This window comes from Aquarana catesbeiana, linkage group LG04 (assembly GCF_042186555.1).
Source record: "Aquarana catesbeiana isolate 2022-GZ linkage group LG04, ASM4218655v1, whole genome shotgun sequence".
Classification (NCBI taxonomy): domain Eukaryota; kingdom Metazoa; phylum Chordata; class Amphibia; order Anura; family Ranidae; genus Aquarana; species Aquarana catesbeiana.
In genome coordinates, this window is record NC_133327.1 from 470,450,405 (window position 1) to 470,468,862 (window position 18,458).

General features: G+C 39.0%; 1 protein-coding gene across 3 annotated transcripts in view; it reads left to right on the top strand.

Annotated features, from left to right (window-relative positions):
• CAPN9 (calpain 9) overlaps nucleotides 1-18,458 on the top strand; it is a 1,322,409-nt gene that overhangs the window by 138,379 nt on the left and 1,165,572 nt on the right. For all 3 annotated transcript variants that reach the window (XM_073627588.1, XM_073627590.1, XM_073627589.1), the window contains exon 3: nucleotides 15,874-15,992. In XM_073627588.1, coding sequence (XP_073483689.1) covers nucleotides 15,874-15,992 — 119 coding nt within the window. The remainder of the gene's footprint in view (nucleotides 1-15,873; nucleotides 15,993-18,458) is intronic.

The window sequence follows — 18,458 nt, forward strand, 5'->3', positions numbered from 1 at the left end:
GTGTACCAGGACCAATATTATGGCTGTGCTGGCTGTCTCTGCCTGGACAATTTCTATGGACAAATGCTTTGGCTGTGCTGACAATATCCTTGTGCTGACTATAGACAATATTCCTGCCTGCTGCCTGGATAATTACTATTGCTGTCGCTAAGCACATCCCTGACTGCTGCCTGGACCAGTGCTCTCTTCTGTGGACACTACTAAAAGCACAGGTAATACTTTTTTTTATCCTTTCCGCAATAGAATTTATTTTGGATTGTAATTCTTGGTATGTACATGCTATGTGTTAGAAATATGAAGGGCCTTCAAAAATGATAGGTTGCCAGGAAATTATCTATGTAATGTATGCTCCTAGAACACCTGATGGTGCTCCTTGGATGTTGGGCCTCTGTATGTGGCCAAGCTGTGTAAAAGTCTCACACATGTGGTATCCCCATACTCAGGAGGAGTAGCAGAATGTATTTTGGGGTGTCATTTTTGCTATGTGTTGGAAATATCTTATAAATGGACAACTTTGTGTAAAAAAAATGCGTTTTTATTTTTTTTCCACATTTTCCAAAAACTTCTGGAAAAAAAATAACCGTTCAAAAGACTCATTATGCCTCATAGATTATACGTTGGGGTGTTTTCTTTCCAAAATGGGGTCATTTTGTGGGCAATTCCATTGTCCTGGTGCTCCAGGGTCTTCAAAAGTGTAATAGGTGGTTGAGAAATGAGATGTGCAATTTATGCTCGTAGATCGCCTGATGGTGCTACTTCAATGTTGGGCCTTTGTATGTGGCCAGGCTGTGTAAAAGTCCCACACATGTTGTATCGCCATACTCAGGATGAGTAGCAGAATGTATTTTGGGGTGTCATTTTTGCTATGTATTTGCTATGTGTTGGAAATGTCTTATAAATGGACAACTTTGTGTAAAAAAAATGCATTTTCATTTTTTTTCCACATTTTCCAAAAACATCTGGAAAAAAAATAACCGTTCAAAAGACTCATTATGCCTCATAGATTATACGTTGGGGTGTTTGCTTTCCAAAATGGGGTCATTTTGTGGGCAATTCCATTGTCCTCGTGCTCCAGGGCCTTCAAAAGTGTAATGCCCCGTACACACGGTCAGATTTTCCGACGGAAAATGTGTGATAGGACCTTGTTGTCGGAAATTCCGACCGTGTGTAGGCTCCATCACACATTTTCCATCGGATTTTCCGACACACAAAGTTTGAGAGCAGGATATAAAATTTTCCGACAACAAAATCCGTTGTCGGAAATTCCGATCGTGTGTACACAAATCCGACGGACAAAGTGCCACGCATGCTCAGAATAAATAAAGAGATGAAAGTTATTGGCCACTGCCCCGTTTATAGTCCCGACGTACGTGTTTTACGTCACCATGTTTAGAACGATCGGATTTTCCGACAACTTTGTGTGACCGTGTGTATGCAAGACAAGTTTGAGCCAACATCCGTCGGAAAAAATCCTAGGATTTTGTTGTCGGAATGTCCGAACAAAGTCCGACCGTGTGTACGGGGCATAATAGGTGGTTGAGAAATGAGATGTGCAATTTATGCTCGTAGATCGCCTGATGGTGCTACTTCAATGTTGGGCCTTTGTATGTGGCCAGGCTGTGTAAAAGTCCCACACATGTGGTATTTCCATACTCAGGAGGAGTAGCTGAATGTATTTTGGGGTGTCATTTTTGCTATGTATTTGCTATTTGTTGGAAATATCTTATAAATGGACAACTTTGTGTAACAAAAATGCGTTTTCATTTTTTTTCCACATTTTCCAAAAACATCTGGAAAAAAAATAACCGTTCAAAAGACTCATTATGCCTCATAGATTATACGCTGGGGTGTTTGCTTTCCAAAATGGGGTCATTTTGTTGGCAATTCCTTTGTCCTGGTGCTCCAGGGCCTTCAAAAGTGTAATAGGTGGTTGAGAAATGAGATGTGCAATTTATGCTTGTAGATCGCCTGATGGTGCTACTTCAATGTTGGGCCTTTGTATGTGGCCAGGCTGTGTAAAAGTCCCACTCATGTGGTATCGCCATACTCAGGAGGAGTAGCAGAATGTATTTTGGGGTGTCATTTTTGCTATGTATTTGCTATGTGTTGGAAATATCTTATAAATGGACAACTTTGTGTAAAAAAAATGCGTTTTCATTTTTTTTCCACATTTTCCAAAAACTTCTGGAAAAAAAATAACCGTTCAAAAGACTCATTATGCCTCATAGATTATACGTTGGGGTGTTTGCTTTCCAAAATGGGGTAATTTTGTGGGCAATTCCTTTGTCCTGGTGCTCCAGGGCCTTCAAAAATGTAATAGGTGGTTGAGACATGAGATGTGCAATTTATGCTCGTAGATCGCCTGATGGTGCTACTTCAATGTTGGGCCTTTGTATGTGGCCAGGCTGTGTAAAAGCCCCACACGTGTGGTATCCCCATACTCGGTAAGAGTAGCAGAATGTATTTTGGGGTGTAATTTGTTGTATGCATATGCTCTGTGAGAGAAATAACCAGTTAATATGACAATTTTGAAAAAAAAAAACAAAAAACAAATCTTCCTTTTGCAAAGAATTGTGGGAAAAAAATTACAACTTAAAAAAACTCACCATGCTACTTACTTAATACCTTGGAATGTCTATTTTCTAAAAAGGGGTCATTTGGAGGGTATTTATTCTTTTCTGACTTGTTAGTACCTCAAGAAATGAGATTCACCTGATGTACTGAAGGCCTGATCAGATGTTTTCAGTTTTCAGTGATTGGCACCATAGTTTGTAGACTCCATAACTTTCACAAAGACCAAATAATATACACTAATTTGGGTTATTTTTACCAAAGATATATAGCAGTATAAATTTTGGCCAAAATTTATGAAGAAAAATTACTAATTTGCTAAATTTTATGACAAAAACAAAGAAAAAGGCAATTTTTCACAAAATTTACGGTCTTTTTTTATTTATAGCACAAAAAATAAAAAAAAACATTAGTGATTAAATACCACCAAAAGAAAGCTCTGTTTGTGTGAAAAAAAGGACACAAATTTCATTTGGGTACAGTGTTGCATGACTGAGTAATGGTCATTCAAAGTGTGAGAGCACCGAAAGCTGAAAATTGGTCTGGGCAGGAAGGGGGTTTAAGTGCCCTGTATTGAGGTGGTTAAAGAATGTCTAGCTTTGCCACTGCTAATAACTACAGTATATCATTCATCCTCACCCATTTATTTACAACACCTCTAGGCCGGTGGAGATAGTCGCCCCTCTAGACTGGGATGAAGGAGAATTCAGGGTATTAAAATTCTTATACTTAGAGGTATGGAAGACATTTGAAAATCTTCAACAGCCAGATCCACTGTCCTGGCACATATCTGTCTTTACAAAGACTTAAAAAATAGTAGGTACTACTGTGAAATTCATTCTGCCAGGTTAAGGAAACACAAATAACTGAGGCAAGCTTGTTCCTGATGCTTTTTATTTGGCCTGAAAGATGCTTAGTGAAAAGTCTACATTTCCATTTAGACGCTTTACAGAATATATTAAATAGTGCTGCACAGCACTCAACCACAGTATTATAATGAGAATATATGCATAAATAATTGTAAAATAAATCCAAATTCAAGAATCAGCCATATGTTCCCATGAAACAAAATAAGTGTTCGTGTATTTTTTCTTTAAAACTTCACAGGGCTCTAGAAAATGTAAAAACAGTTTGAAAGTATCCATTTGTACCAATTATGTCCATGTTTACAGCTCTAAACCTTTCTTATTTCATGTGTTCTCAAGATGTATCGACAAAACGTCTTAAACCTTATCACTTTAATATCTTCACACTTCCAACCATAACTTTAGAATGTGTAGTTCTTCAAAAGTGCAAATCCCATCACCATAATACTTATGCTTTCACCTTATGACTAGACCTAACATGTTTTAGGTCATATGTGCCTTCCCCTTTAAATGGGGTTTTTTATAAGCCACAGAAACGATTTCCACTCCAATATTCAGAAGCTCCACAATGCACTTCCATCCTCCATAGTGCTTTGGCCAAGGGCGATATAAAACGCAAAAAGAAGAGGAGTATATATGCACCTCTTTTTGGAAAGTAGACAGTCCAAGGTATTTAGTAGAGGCATGGCAATTTTTTTTTAAGTTTATTTTTTTTCACAATTTTTGGGAAACTGAAGCATTAAAAAAAATGTTGTCTTCACTATTTTGTTATTTTTTTTTAAATACTGTCACCAGTGCAGTACAGTGTAATCATATAACTCGTGAGATTAATGACACTGACTGGTGATAGTATGTAAAAAAAATAAATAATGTTTTTCATTTTTTACATTTTTTTTCTTTTTATTACATACAGTGACCAGAACAATACAGTGTTACCATAGTAACACTGTGCTACTCTAGGGAGGCGATCAGGATTTTTTTTTTCTTTTACACACTGTGATTGCTTAGAAGTATGAATTTTAGAGTTATAAGCAACCATTTTTTTGAATGAAAACTATTCATTCAGTGTATACTATTGTGATTAGCTGTGATTGGCCACAGTTAATGGCAAAATAGGCTCTGATTGGCCCTGTCTGTATCATGCGATCACTGACCAATCACAGAGCTCATCACAATATTACACAATTAAAGGCATAAATCAAAGCCTTTCATTGTGTACAATTGGAAAGAAGATGGAAAAAACTGAACTACTGGGAAATCAGAAATAAATCAAGCAGCAATTCTCCTGTATGACATAGTTACAGTTTAACAATAGTATGTAAAATAGACTTGTGCCAATTGTTCACATAAAAATTAAATGTAAATGTGTAATTAAGAGCAAAAAAAGTCCATACAACAGTCCACCAATAATTGAGATAGTGAATCCTGATTATTGCTGTTGTTAACCTCCACCATCCACCACCTTGTGCAACAGTGCCACCACCAACAGTTAAATGAACTGCTTACCAGCTTCAGTTGACCCCTCATTACGAGGGATCACTCAGCGCCTATGGCTTAAAATCCAGCCTGGGCCTTGCTCCTGGTTGTACAGCTCTCCTGTGCCCGGGACATCAGGTAATAGGATGGATAGAAAGTACACCAAAAAAGACAAAAAGCTCCACATGGCGTAAAATCCTTTAAAGGATCAATAAAGATACGTTTTTTTTTTTAAATAACAAACATGTTATACTTACCTCCACTGTGCAGCTCATTTTGCACAGAGTGGCCCCGAACCTGGTCTTCTGGGGTCCCTCGGCGGCTGTCTCGGCTGCCCCCCGCAAGGACTTAACACTTTCCTTGTCAAAAGAAGTTTATTGAGTATACAATGTTATAAAGATACATAAAGTAAGTTTACAAGGATCTATAAAGTAAGCTCATTGTTTTACAGTAGGGTTTATATAGGTAAATATCATGAAATTTCAAATATTAAACATTGGGTTCACGTAAACCTAAATTAAAGATATATATCATTTCCTTAGTTACTTTTGTAGGTATTTAAATGATTTATACCTACTATACATATTGTTTACAAGTAGAGTGTATATAGGTCAAATAAATTCTGATAATGAGCTTTAATCGTAAGGTGGAGAAAAGGAAAGAGAAAGAAGAAAAAGGGTTGAAAGGTAGAGGTATGGTCCACAAGGTTGTCCCGCTCGTCAGTTTATTATTCTTTTTAGTTCTCTTTGAAGCCTTAGAATGGGTGTCTCTGTAAGTCATTTAATCTGTTACCATGGCAACAGGACAGAGTCATTGAAGTTTGACAAGAACTGTTGTTTTATCCAAGGATGCCAAAGTTTTTCAAATTTTGGAATTTGATTTTGATCGATGGCTACCATCTTAGCATGGGACATTGTATTATTCATTCTGTGAATTGTTTCTGCTAGTACCATGTAGGAGATTTCCATGCCTTGGCCACTGTTTGTTTTGCAGCCATTATTAGTTGGATCATAAGTTTGAATTGAGAGAGTGTTAACCATTCCGGTTTTAGATTAAGTAAAGTTAAATATGGATCTGGTTGTATTATTTTTTTAAATATTTTAGATGCAATCACGAAGACTTCCTTCCAGAAGGTTTGGATTACTGGGCACGTCCACCATATGTGTAAATATGTGCCTATTTCTGGGCATCCTCGAAAACAAAGAGTTGAGGTATTAGGTGAATATTTTGCCACTCTAGCGGGTACAAGGTACCAGCGAGGTAGGACTTTATAATTTGTCTCCAGTGCTAAGATGTTGGGTGAAGATGACTTAGATGTGAGCCATATGTTAGACCAGTCCGTGTCTTCTAAAGTTCGTCCCAGGTCCTCCTCCCACCTCTGAACGTAAGAGGGTCTATTAAGATTTGCTACTCCATATAATTGATTATAAAGTGATGAAATTGTACCTTTAGCAAATGGATCTTTTGTACAGATTGATTCAAAAATGGATAATTGGGATAATGGTGTATCCCCCTTTAGGATTGGTGTATAGAAATTTTTGATTTGGAGATATCTAAATATCTCAGAGTTTGGTAGATCATATTTTTCTCTAAGCGATGGGAATGAAAGGAATGATTCAGATGCTATGAAGTCATTTAGTGTCTGAATGCCTGATGTTGTCCAAGCTTTAAAAGAATTTGGGTAGATCCATGTCGGATAAAAGGCCGGATTTCTGATAAAAGAAAGGAGAGGATTGTGTTGAGATTGTAACTGATATTTGGTTTTTAGTTTATCCCAGAGAGATAAGAAGTGTTTAGTTATGGGATTATGAATTTTAAAGCGGTCTTTAGGATCAAGCCATAATAAATTTGATATTAATAGAGGGTCATTTTCTGAAGCCTCTATAAATACCCATAATGGGATTTCCTGTTTTGCATGGTATTTGGACAGACTGGCCAAATGTGCTGCTCTGTAGTAGTTAGTAAAATTAGGGTATCCCAGGCCTCCTTTATTTTTGGGAAGATGTAGTGTGTGTATAGGTATACGTGGTTTAGAAGAGCCCCATATAAACGAAGTTGCTCTTTTTTGTACTATTCTCAAAAAATAGGAAGGAATTGGAATAGGGAGGACTCTGAATAGATAAAGCAATTTGGGTAGAATAGTCATTTTGATTGCATTAATCTTCCCTATCCAGGATAAAGGAAGTTGCGACCATTGTTTTATTAGATTTGTGATCTGTCTTAATACAGAAGGATAATTGGTTGAGAATAAGTCAGAATGAGATGCTGTTAAATGAATTCCAAGATATGGGATTGATTTTTCTGCCCATGTGAATGGGAGTGCAGCCCTAGCCGGGATCAATTCCATGTTTGTGAGTGAAATATTAAGCACTAGGCATTTCTTAGGATTAATCATAAGGCCGGATAGGGCTGCAAATCCATCAAGAGCTGGTATTAAGTTAGGACCAGAGACCTGTGGTGATGATAGAAAAAGTAATATATCGTCTGCAAATATACATAATTTGTGTGTAATACCTCCTACTTCAATGCCAGTTATAGTTTGGTTTGTTCTGATCTATTGGGCCATGGGTTCGAGTATAAGGGCAAATAATAAGGGAGATAATGGGCAACCCTGTCGGGTACCTCTTTCGATATTAAAGGCTTCAGATTTGTATCCAGCATATTTTATATAGGCTTTGGGTTTATTATATAATGCTTTGATCCATGTTAAAAAGTGGGGTCCAAAACCCCATTTTTGTAATGAATATTGCACATATTGCCAGGATACTGTGTCAAATGCCCTCTTAATATCGAGAGATAGAAAACATAAAGGGATTTTCCGTTTTTTAGCAATATGTGCCAATAACACTGCCCTGCGTATATTATCGCCTGCCTGTCTATTTGGCATGAAGCCTACTTGATCTCTATGTATTAATTTTCCTATAATGCTATTGAGGCGTTTTGCTATTATTTTTGCTAATAATTTAATATCGAGGTTTAACAGAGAGATAGGCCGATAATTCACACAGGAAGTATCATCAGAAAGGGGTTTTGGGATCATACAAACAATTGCCATTAGTGTTTCTTGCCGAAAAGAATGTCCATCTAGAAGTTTGTTAAAAGTTTCAGTGAGAATGGGAGAGAGTATTTCTGAGAATGTTTTATAGTATAAAGCCGAGTAGCCGTCTGGGCCTGGTCTTTTGTTAAGTTTTAGGTCTTTTATGGCGTTAGCAACTTCATCTATAGTTATAGGCTCATCCAAACTGCTTTTTTGATTCTGAGATAACTCAGGTAAGGTTATTTTTGAGAAGAAGGATTCAGCTTCTGTAGGTTTAAATTCATTGTTTGTCTTGTATACAGTTGCGAGATGTGAGTGAAATTTATGGACTATTTTAACTGGATTACAAGTGTAAACATTTTTTGATAATTTCAAACGTATTGGTTTGAAAGATTTGTTAGTTGAATTTAATGCCCGAGCCAAATATGTACCTGGTTTGTTTGTATTCATGTAGAAATTGTGTTTGGAGCGTTTGAGGGATTTATCAACTGACTCAGTGAGAAATAGATCGTATTCCAATCTAGATTTTTCCAGATGAAATTTTGTACTCTGAGATGGATTATCTTGAAATGATATGTAGGCTGCATTAAAATTGAGTTCTAGTTTTTTTGCTAGATTTTTGCGTTCCCGTTTAAATAGTGCCATTTGTCTTTGTATTGTACCACGCAAGACAGGCTTATGAGCTTCCCACAGTGTTATTGGGGAGATGTCTGTTGTATTATTAATTGATATGTATTTCTTTTAAAGCTTGTTCAATGGCCATCTGATGTAGTGGGTGTTTGAGCATTATGTCCGGTAAGTACCACGTTGGGTCATGCGCTTTTGGTATGGCTGAGGCTATAGTAGTGTATACTGCATTATGGTCAGACCACGGAATCGGAATTATATCTGATGCAATAATTTCTGGTATCATTCCTATTGTTAGAAAAATATGATCTATTCTGGTGAAGGTTTGATGAGGGTGCGAGAAATAAGTGAATTTCTTTTTCATTGGGTTACTTTCTCTCCATGAATCTACCAGATTGTATTTGGAAAGAAGTTGAGAAAAAGGTAATCTAGAGGTTATTTTGGATGGTGTAAAAGGTGATTTATCTAGAAATGGGAGGAGGACCTGGTTCGAATCCCCACACATTATTACTGTTCCTATTTTGTGTGTATTAATCACTTGTAATATATGTGAGAGGAATGGTGTAGGTTGTTTGTTAGGAGCGTAGTAGGAAATCACTGTGATTGCTGTATCCATTATATAACCCATGAGTATCAGGTATCTACCTTCTGGGTCTTTAATTTCTGATGATAAGGTGAATGGTGTGGATCGGTGAAATGCAATTAGAGTTCCCCTTTGCTTGGTACAGGCAGAAGCCGTGTAAATTTGTTGATAAAAAGGAGAAATATATTTTGGAGTAGAATCTTTGGTGAAGTGTGTTTCTTGGAGGCATACTATGTGAGCCTTCTTGTTATGGAAAGTACGGAAGGCTTTGGTCCTTTTTTGAGGGACATTTATTCCCTGAACATTCAGGGAAAGTATATTCAGTGGTGCCATGGCAACAGATCAAATAGTTTTGACTTACTTTTTGTTATGCAGAGCTGACTGCGCAGATCAACCTGTGTGGACTGAAGAGATGAATAGATAGAAAAGAAACCAGTGAATTCTGGAGTAAAGAGTAAACAAAAAACATATGAGATTAGATGATACATTGTATAAATTATTTTTTGAACTTAACACTTTCATGCGAGCTCCCTCGCATGGTGTTGAGTGCTTGCAGGCTCGCTCCCGTGATACAGCCGGTGGCCATAGCTACTCACAGTATCACTCGGCCCCGCCCCCCCGCGCGCCGTGTCATTGGATGTGATTGACAGCAGTGCGAGCCAATGGCTGCGCTGCTTTCAATCCATCCACTCTAGCCAATCAACGGCCAGGCTGAGCGACGAAGAGGATGTCGGGGGCGAGGTAAGTAAAACGGGGGGGCTGGGGGGGCCGGTATTGTCAGATGTTTTTTCACCTTAATGCATATAATGCATTAAGGTGAAAAAACTTTTACCTTTACAACCCCTTTAAGCATTTATTAAAATATAAAGTGTTGCATTTACAGCAATGTAAAAACAGAATCGCCTTGAGTTTAGTGTGTCGGCCTAAGCGACGTGCTGACATCACCATTACCCTTGTGTCCCAAGAGGACGGATCTGTTTGGTTGTGCGCCACACCAAACGCAAGGTGATTCTGTTATTATAAGATGAAACAATCAGCGCCACAAGTAAGTAATATTGTGATGTTTAAATAAGATAACCTAATAATAAACGTGCACAGCTGCTAAACATTCCAAGTGGTACACCACACTAATTTCAAAATGGATAGTAAATAATAAATGTAGCGCTATGTGTAAAATTATAAATATAAAGTGCAAATCTCTAAAATAAATAAATCCTACATATAAATGAATAGTCCATAAAATGAAAAAATGAAGAAATAAAACATGAAAAACTCTTCTTGTGATCAGTGTATCCACACAATTCCACCACAGTGATTGTTCATCCTCAAAAGGACTGCACACCACCACCAGTAAAAATGCGCGCTCACCTTCCAGATGAGTCAAAACTCATATACGGATCTCCCCACAAGCTCTTTGCTCACACTTCCTCTTCCCAATCAATGGTTGGACAATCCAGATGACTCTTTTCTTAATGGTAACTCAGCTCATTAATATCCAAAGAAGCGGATCATCTCCCAGCTTAGTTCAAGATTCCATGAGTTCAGGACATGTAAATAATAAGTATAGAGACCATAGTGTTCTCCGTATACAAATTTATTCAAAGCCCCCAAATAGACAAGTTGCACTTACAAAATAAAAACTTTAAAATCACATAAAAACCTCCAGAGTAGCACCACCGTGTCCACATACACAGTGCTTGGCTGGACGTGACTATCAGCTCCTCCCTTCTAGACGCGTATCGGCCAATCACAGACCTTCCTTAGTAGAACTGTGTATGTGGACACGGTGGTGCTACGCTGGAGGTTTTTATGTGATTTTAAAGTCTATTTGGGGGCTTTGAATAAATTTGTATACAGAGAACACTATGGTCTCTATACTTATTATTTACATGTCCTGAACTCATGGAACCTTGAACCAAGCTGGGAAATGATCTTCTTTGGATATTAATGAGCTGAGTTACCATTAAGAAAAGAGCCATCTGGATTACCCACCATTGATTGGGAAGAGGAAGTGAGAGCAAAGAGCTCGTGGGGAGATCCGCATATGAGTTTTAACTCATCCAGGAGGTGAGCGCGCATTTTTACTGGTGGTGGTGTGCAGTCCTTTTGAGAACGAACAATCACTGTGGTGGAATTGTGTGGATACACTGATCACAAGAAGAGTTTTTCATGTTTTATTTCTTAATTTTTTCATTTTATGGACTATTCATTTATATGTAGGTTTTATTTATTTTAGAGATTTGCACTTTATATTTATAATTTTACACATAGTGTTACATTTATTATTTACTATCCATTTTGATTCTGTTATTACATTGCTGTAAGTACAATACTTTATATTTTAATAAATGGTTAAAGGATTTGTAATGAGGGATCAAGTGAAGCTGGTAAGCAGTTAATTTAACTGTTGATGGCGACACTGTTGCACGAGGTAGTGGATGGTGGAGTTTAAAAATGTGTACAATTGTCATGTGATCTGCTGTAATTGGCCACAGCAATCACATGGTACCAGTAGTGGGTCGGTACAGTAATCTGTCATTGGCTGTGTCCGGTGGACATGGCAGGTGACAGATCGCGCTGGAGCACAGTCCATGTTAGATTGAGTAACAACTTTTTTTCCCATAATAACTTCAGGCTTGTTGTCAGTTCTTAAATCTTCATAATTCTTCTTTATTTTCCAAGTTGGTTTGACTGAGCGTTTGGGTAACTCGGCTGGCTCAGGGTCTTGTGCTGAGGCTGCTGTGTGTTCACAGATGGAGCCTTTGTAACTAATGTTGACACAGGCAGATAATGGCTGAGTGATAAGCAAGCAGTATACTGTAATATGAAACCTGGCAGCCTGGACTTAGGTTATGAGGTTTACACGTGCTGCTCTCTTGTTATTCCAGTAAATCTTGTCTGTATCAATACTGTCAGCCAGAAATCTTGTAATTGGACTGTAAAACTCAATTCAAATTCTAGTGTTCTGACTCAACTACAAGACCATAAACCAATTGGCCATTTTCCCTCCCCAGTGTCATGTGAATCGTTAGTGTTGAAAGAAAGATATCACTGCTCCAGGAGTTTTTGGAAGACAGAAAGTAGAATATCTCTCGGTTCGGAAGCCGTAGGTGCTGGCAATTGCTAGTAGCAATAAACAGGAATTGATTCTGGACAGCCGCACTCTTGAAAAATAGCCTTATTTATTGGAAAAATTCACATCAAGATCAAAGATAACAGCAGACAAAAGAGCTGACGTTTCGCACTAACGTTAGTGCTTATTCATAGCTGAATCATTAGTGTTACAAGAATGGAGGAAGAAACCGAAGGAAGATAGAAGAAAGAAGATAGAAGAAAGAAGAAGCATTTAAATAAAGGAATTGTCAAAAACCCTGTCTCTTGTCATTTTTAACATTTTTTGTGAAATGGTAGAGGTACTTTTGTACCCCCTTACCATTTCACACAGGGAGGGGCCGGGATCTGGGGGTCCCCTTATTAAAGGGGGCTTCCAGATTCCGATAAGCCCCCCGCCTGCAGACCCCCACAACCACCGGGCAAGGGTTGTGGGGATGAGGCCCTTGTCCCCATCAACATGGGGACAAGGTGCTTTGGGGGGCTACCCCAAAGCACCCTTCCAATGTTGAGGGCATGTGGCCTGGTACGGTTCAGGAGGGGGTGGGGCTGCTCTCTCATCCACCCCTCCTTTCCTGCTCGTATAAGCGTCTGTTATGGATTTTTGGGGAGACCCCACGCCATTTTTTTTTTAAGTTTGGCGCGGGGTTCCCCCTAAAATCCATACCAGACCTGAAGGGTCTGGTATAGATTTTGAGGGGGACCCACACCATTTTTTTTTATTTTGGCCGGGGTTCCCCTTGATATCCATACCAGACCTGAAGGGCCTAGTATGGAATTTAGGGGGACCTCCACGTCATTTTTTTTTTAATCTTGGTTTGGGGTTCCCTTGTGGGGAATTCCCATGCCGTTTTTATCAATGAACTTTTATGTGTGTTGTTGGACTGGCAATTCATTAATAGCCGCAAGTAGTTTTAAATGACTTTTTTCCTTTAAAATGTCATTTTGCTGTCAGACTGTTCTAAACACAGGAAACATGTGCCCCTTTACAGGCATACTATACACCCCCCAGGTACGAAATTTAAAGAAATATTACACTTTTATTGTTTCACTTTAAGCATTGTTAAATCACTGCTCCCGAAAAAAGTCAGTTTTTAAAACTTTTTTTTGCATTGATCCATGTCCCCTGGGGCAGGACCCAGGTCCCCAAACACTTTTTATAACAATAACTTACATATAAGCCTTTAAAATTAGCACTTTTGATTTCTCCCATAGACTTTTAAAGGGTGTTCCGCGGCTTTCGAATTTGCCGCGAACACCACAAATTGTTCGCTGTTCAGCGAACTGGCGAACAGCCGATGTTCGAGTCAAACATGAGTTCGACTCGAACTCGAAGCTCATCCCTAACTGTGACATACTGAAGCAGAGCATGATCCGATCCCTTCGGAGACTGGGCCACAGGGCAGTATCCCAACATCTCCAAGATGACCACTGCCTTGCTAAAGAAGCTGAGGGTAAAGTTAGTGGACTGACCAAGCATGTCTCCAGACCTAAACCCTATTGAGCATCTATGGGGCATCCTCGAACGGAAGATGGTGGAGTGCAAGGTCTCTAACATCCACCAGGTCAGTGAAGTCATCATGGAGGAGTGAAAGAGGACTCCAGTGGCAACCTGTGAAGCTCTGGTGAACTCCATGCCCAAGAGGGTTAAGGCAGTGCTGGAAAATAATGGCGGCCACACAAATTATTGTCACTTTGGGCCCAATTTGGACATTTTCACTTAGGGGTGTATTCACTTTTGTTGCCAGCGGTTTAGACATTAATGGCTGTGTGTTGAGTTATTTTGAGGGGACAGCAAATTTACACTGTTTTTACAAGCTGTACACTCACTACTTTACATTGTAGCAAAGTGTAATTTCTTCAGTGTTGTCACATGAAAAGATATAATAAAATGTTTATGAAAATGTGAAGGGTGTACTCACTTTTGTGAGATACTGTATGTATGATAGCAGTATTACAACAGTATAAATTTGTTCAAGCATAATACATGACACCTAACATGTGCACTGGTGCTCTCCAAAAGCCATGATTATATGCTGCATGTTCAACTAAGTTTGTTATAGACCAACAATCCTATGATTTCCTCCATCTATGGAGAGTACCCTTTTGTATCTGAGGGACATATAACAGCCTTCGCTTAGTGTGTTTTTGACCTGGCCACTTACTAAATCACCTCCCACCAAAAGAGGCTAGTTTTGCCAGTCATTACAACACCAAATGGGTTTCTAGTCCCATTGCAGCTCAGCACCCAGGGCTGACCCCTACAGTCTGGCGGTAACTTTGCTCATGGTGGCAGCATCGATATATGCATTCTTACATCTTACTCACATCTCTCTTCACTTTTGACTGATAGCAATTTGCACCATCTTTAGACACCTCTAAAGCAGAGTCCATGAAACGAGTTAGTGTCACATATTATGCTTGAACAAATTTATACTGCTATCATACACATATGTTCATTGCCGCAAAATCTGTACTTTCATACGTTTTTAATCTTTATTGTACCAATAAATGTTATTATTTTATATCAACATCTGACAATTTCTGGACAGTACCTACATAGTCCCAATCCTAGAGGGTTAATTTTTGTAGTTAACTACAGAGAGAGGGAGGGGGGAGGGCTATACACAAGTATGGTGAGAGAAAGGGCTTAGCTTAGACAGCAGAACACAGCTTAAAGACACAAAGCAATGATACACCAAGTTATGGACACAGAGAAATGATAATAAATCACATAGTGTAACACAACACAAGGATAAAAAGATAAAGAAGCTGCATACTCAGTAAGCAATTCATTCAGCTGCTGAAAGTGCCTAAAATGGAGGGTTTATCACTTTAAATAGTTAATAGAGCATGACTTGTCTTCACCTGTTTTCATTCTTTCTACACAGCTTTGTATTGTACATATGTACATATATTCCTTTTTGATCATTAGCACCTCTTTGGTATACTTGTTTATTCATGTACTGGACTATATGTCTGCAAAATCCTTAAGGCCCCTTTCACACAGGCTTTCGATCAGATCCGCCTGTCAGTTTTTCAGGCGGTCCTGAACGCATACTGCATTGTCCACTATGGAGCAGAGGATGTCAGCGGACACATGGCCACTGACACCCACCGCCATCCGATCCTGTCCTCCAAAAAAAAAAAGATGGTGGTCCTGTTTTCCATCCGTCTGGTGGATCGGATGGCATCAGATGGAAAAGGACAGGCAGTCCATTTCCATGTTATTGCCCCATAGAGGAGAGCAGAACTGCTATGCAGAGTGGACACGGACCTGTCATCCGCCTGCTCAGTGGGGATCAGCGGAGAGATCCCCTGTTGAGCAAGCAGATATGGCATAGCTGAGGCGTCTGTGTGAAAGGGGCCTAAATGTGTGCAAGTAAATCTGGTAGAATTGATGTTGTTTTAAAGGCAAAGAGTGGATACACCAAATATTAATTTACTTAGATTTTTATTTCTTTTTAGGCACTTTAAAGGTTGTTAATTGATAAATCAAAAATATATATTTTTAAACAATTATCACTTTATAACCTTTTTTCTAAAACTTTTTCACAGAACTATGTTTTTATGATAGTAGTAAAAGTATTTTTTTTTTGCAGGGGACTGCTGGCTATTAGCTGCCATTGCCTCTCTCACTCTCAATGAAAAACTACTATACAGAGTCGTTCCACCTGACCAGTCATTTGTTTCTGGGTATGCAGGAATATTTCATTTTCAGGTATGAATTGTGCATTTGTTTTTCATTTAATATTTGTTATAGAAAATATTTGCTTGCAGCAGCATTCAATCCTTCTATCCAATCAGAATGCGTTTCAGATTTGTTTTCTAAGATCAATCTACCTTAAATGGACATTGTCACCTTGCGCATTGTCATGGAAATTTACTGTTTGGTAATAAGAGTTGATCAGTTGTTCCTAATTGTCAATAGGTTGGCTACTGTAGAAGAAAGAACAGATAGACACCCAGGAGTGATTTCCAAACTGTTCTAGTTTATTAGGCAAAGGCAGAGGTTATATACAGTGCTTTTGGAAAGTTTTCACAGAGCTTCACTTTTTCCACATTTTGTTATGTTACATCCTTATTTTAAAATTGATTAAATTCATTATTTTCCTCAAAATTCTACGAACAATACCCCATAATGTGAAAGAAGTTTGTTTAAAATATTTGCAAACTTATTAAAAATAAAAAACAAAATAAATCCCATTTATTCGGAGTTGGGATATAGTGGCAGTTCGGGGACTGGGCCACAGTGTACGAATGATGGTCTGGATTTTGGCTCTTTATGACGACCCTAGTCCCCGTGCCAAAGTCAATGGTATGTTCTCTGACCATTTTAATATTCATGGTGGGACCAGACAAGGCTGACCTTTATCCCCTTTGCTGTTTGCTCTGGTCTTGGAGTCCTCCTTAAGGATTGTCCAGGGCCGTGCAGATATCACAGAGATCCAAATATGTTCCATGGAACATAAGTTATCAGCTTATGCAGATGACCTCTTCTTCTACCTTTCCATGCCTCACATTTCCCTCCCGGTCCTCATGTCAGAATTGCATAAGTTTAGACTACTGTCTAATTTTAAAATTAATTACAATAAGTCTGAGCTCCTGCCCATCCATGTCCCCACTGCTTTGGCTGACTCTTTACAACAATCTTTTTCATTTGTGTGGCGAAAGGGTGTCTTTGCGATACTTGGGCATTCACATTTCCCCTGACCCGAAACTTTACAACCTCAATTATGGTTCACTGTTGATGGGAATACTGAAAGACTTGCAGCTTTGGAAGGCCCATCCTTTAACCTGGTTTGGAAGGGTTAATGCCCCTAAAATGATGATTCTACTGAGAATCATTTACCTTTTAAATGCAATATCCATCACACTTCCCCAGACTGTTTTGAAATGCTTGTGTAGAGCACCAAACATCCTAGAATAGCTTATGACATCTTACGTAGACATAAGTTGGATAGTGGTGTCGGTCTCCCAGATGTGGTCCTTTATTACAAGGCTATGGCTCTTGTACATATTTTAAACTGGTTTCATGATACTTTGGCTAAATGGTGGGTTCCCCTAGAGAAATCAATAGTGGGCAGGAAGCTTCTGGGCGCTCATTGGATTCCCACCACTTCTAGAGGTCTCTCAGACTGGACGTCTTCACTGATTCAGACTACACTAGCCATTTTGGACAGACTGAACAAGTCCGGCCAATATGCTGCTAGAATATCCCAACTAGTGCCTTTAAAGGGCTATCCTTAGTTCCCACTGGGGGGAAGATTGTGTGTTTTTTCACTCCTGGTGAATAGAGAGAAATGTTTCCTGTGCTAAATTTGCCCCACAGTGTACCCTTTTACCCCTCTCCATTTAATAATCTTCATATGGCACTTTTCCACTTGCTGACTGGAGATACTGTCAGCTGAAAGATTTTCTAACAAAGTTAGAGCCCAGACCACGTTCTAGAACCACACCACGTTCTACAATCACACCATTTGAATCTGTGTATTCAGCTCCCGGATTCATGACATGTACTGTCCCAAATGTATAAACTTGTTCTATTCTCCCTTTCCTTGTCTATTCTGTACTATAGCAGGAATAAGAAAGGGAACTCAACAGATTCAGAGGATCATTAAATTGACGCATATTACCTCTATTAGTTCTCATATCCAGGAGTCGGCTCATAATTTTCTCACCAGGTGGTACAATAACCCATTCTGTTTAGCTCAGGTGCTTCCCACTGCTGATGCCCGCTGTTGGAGAGGGTGCAAACAATGTGGCACATTCCTCCACCTTTGGTGATCCTGTCCCGTTCCAAGATTAGAATCTTCTGGGAGCACCCCCTGGATTTAAAAAAAAAAACAACTCTTACACCTATAGAAAGTTCTACATTCCAATTCATTTTTCTTGGGGTCCCCTCCTCAACAAAACTTTAGAAGAGAAGTGTTACTCCCCATCTGTTAAGTGCTGCCAAGTCCTTAAATCCCAGGTTCTGGAAACAGAAGTACATCTTCGCCAGCACACCATGGATCAGCAAACAAGATTGTCCAAAAAAGGTTTTTAATCGAAAACGGTCACCTCACACGGGAGGTGACCGTTTTCGATTAAAAACCTTTTTTGGACAATCTTGTTTGCTGATCCATGGTGTGCTGGCGAAGATGTACTTCTGTTTGATGCTTCCAGAACCCAACTGGTAATCGTT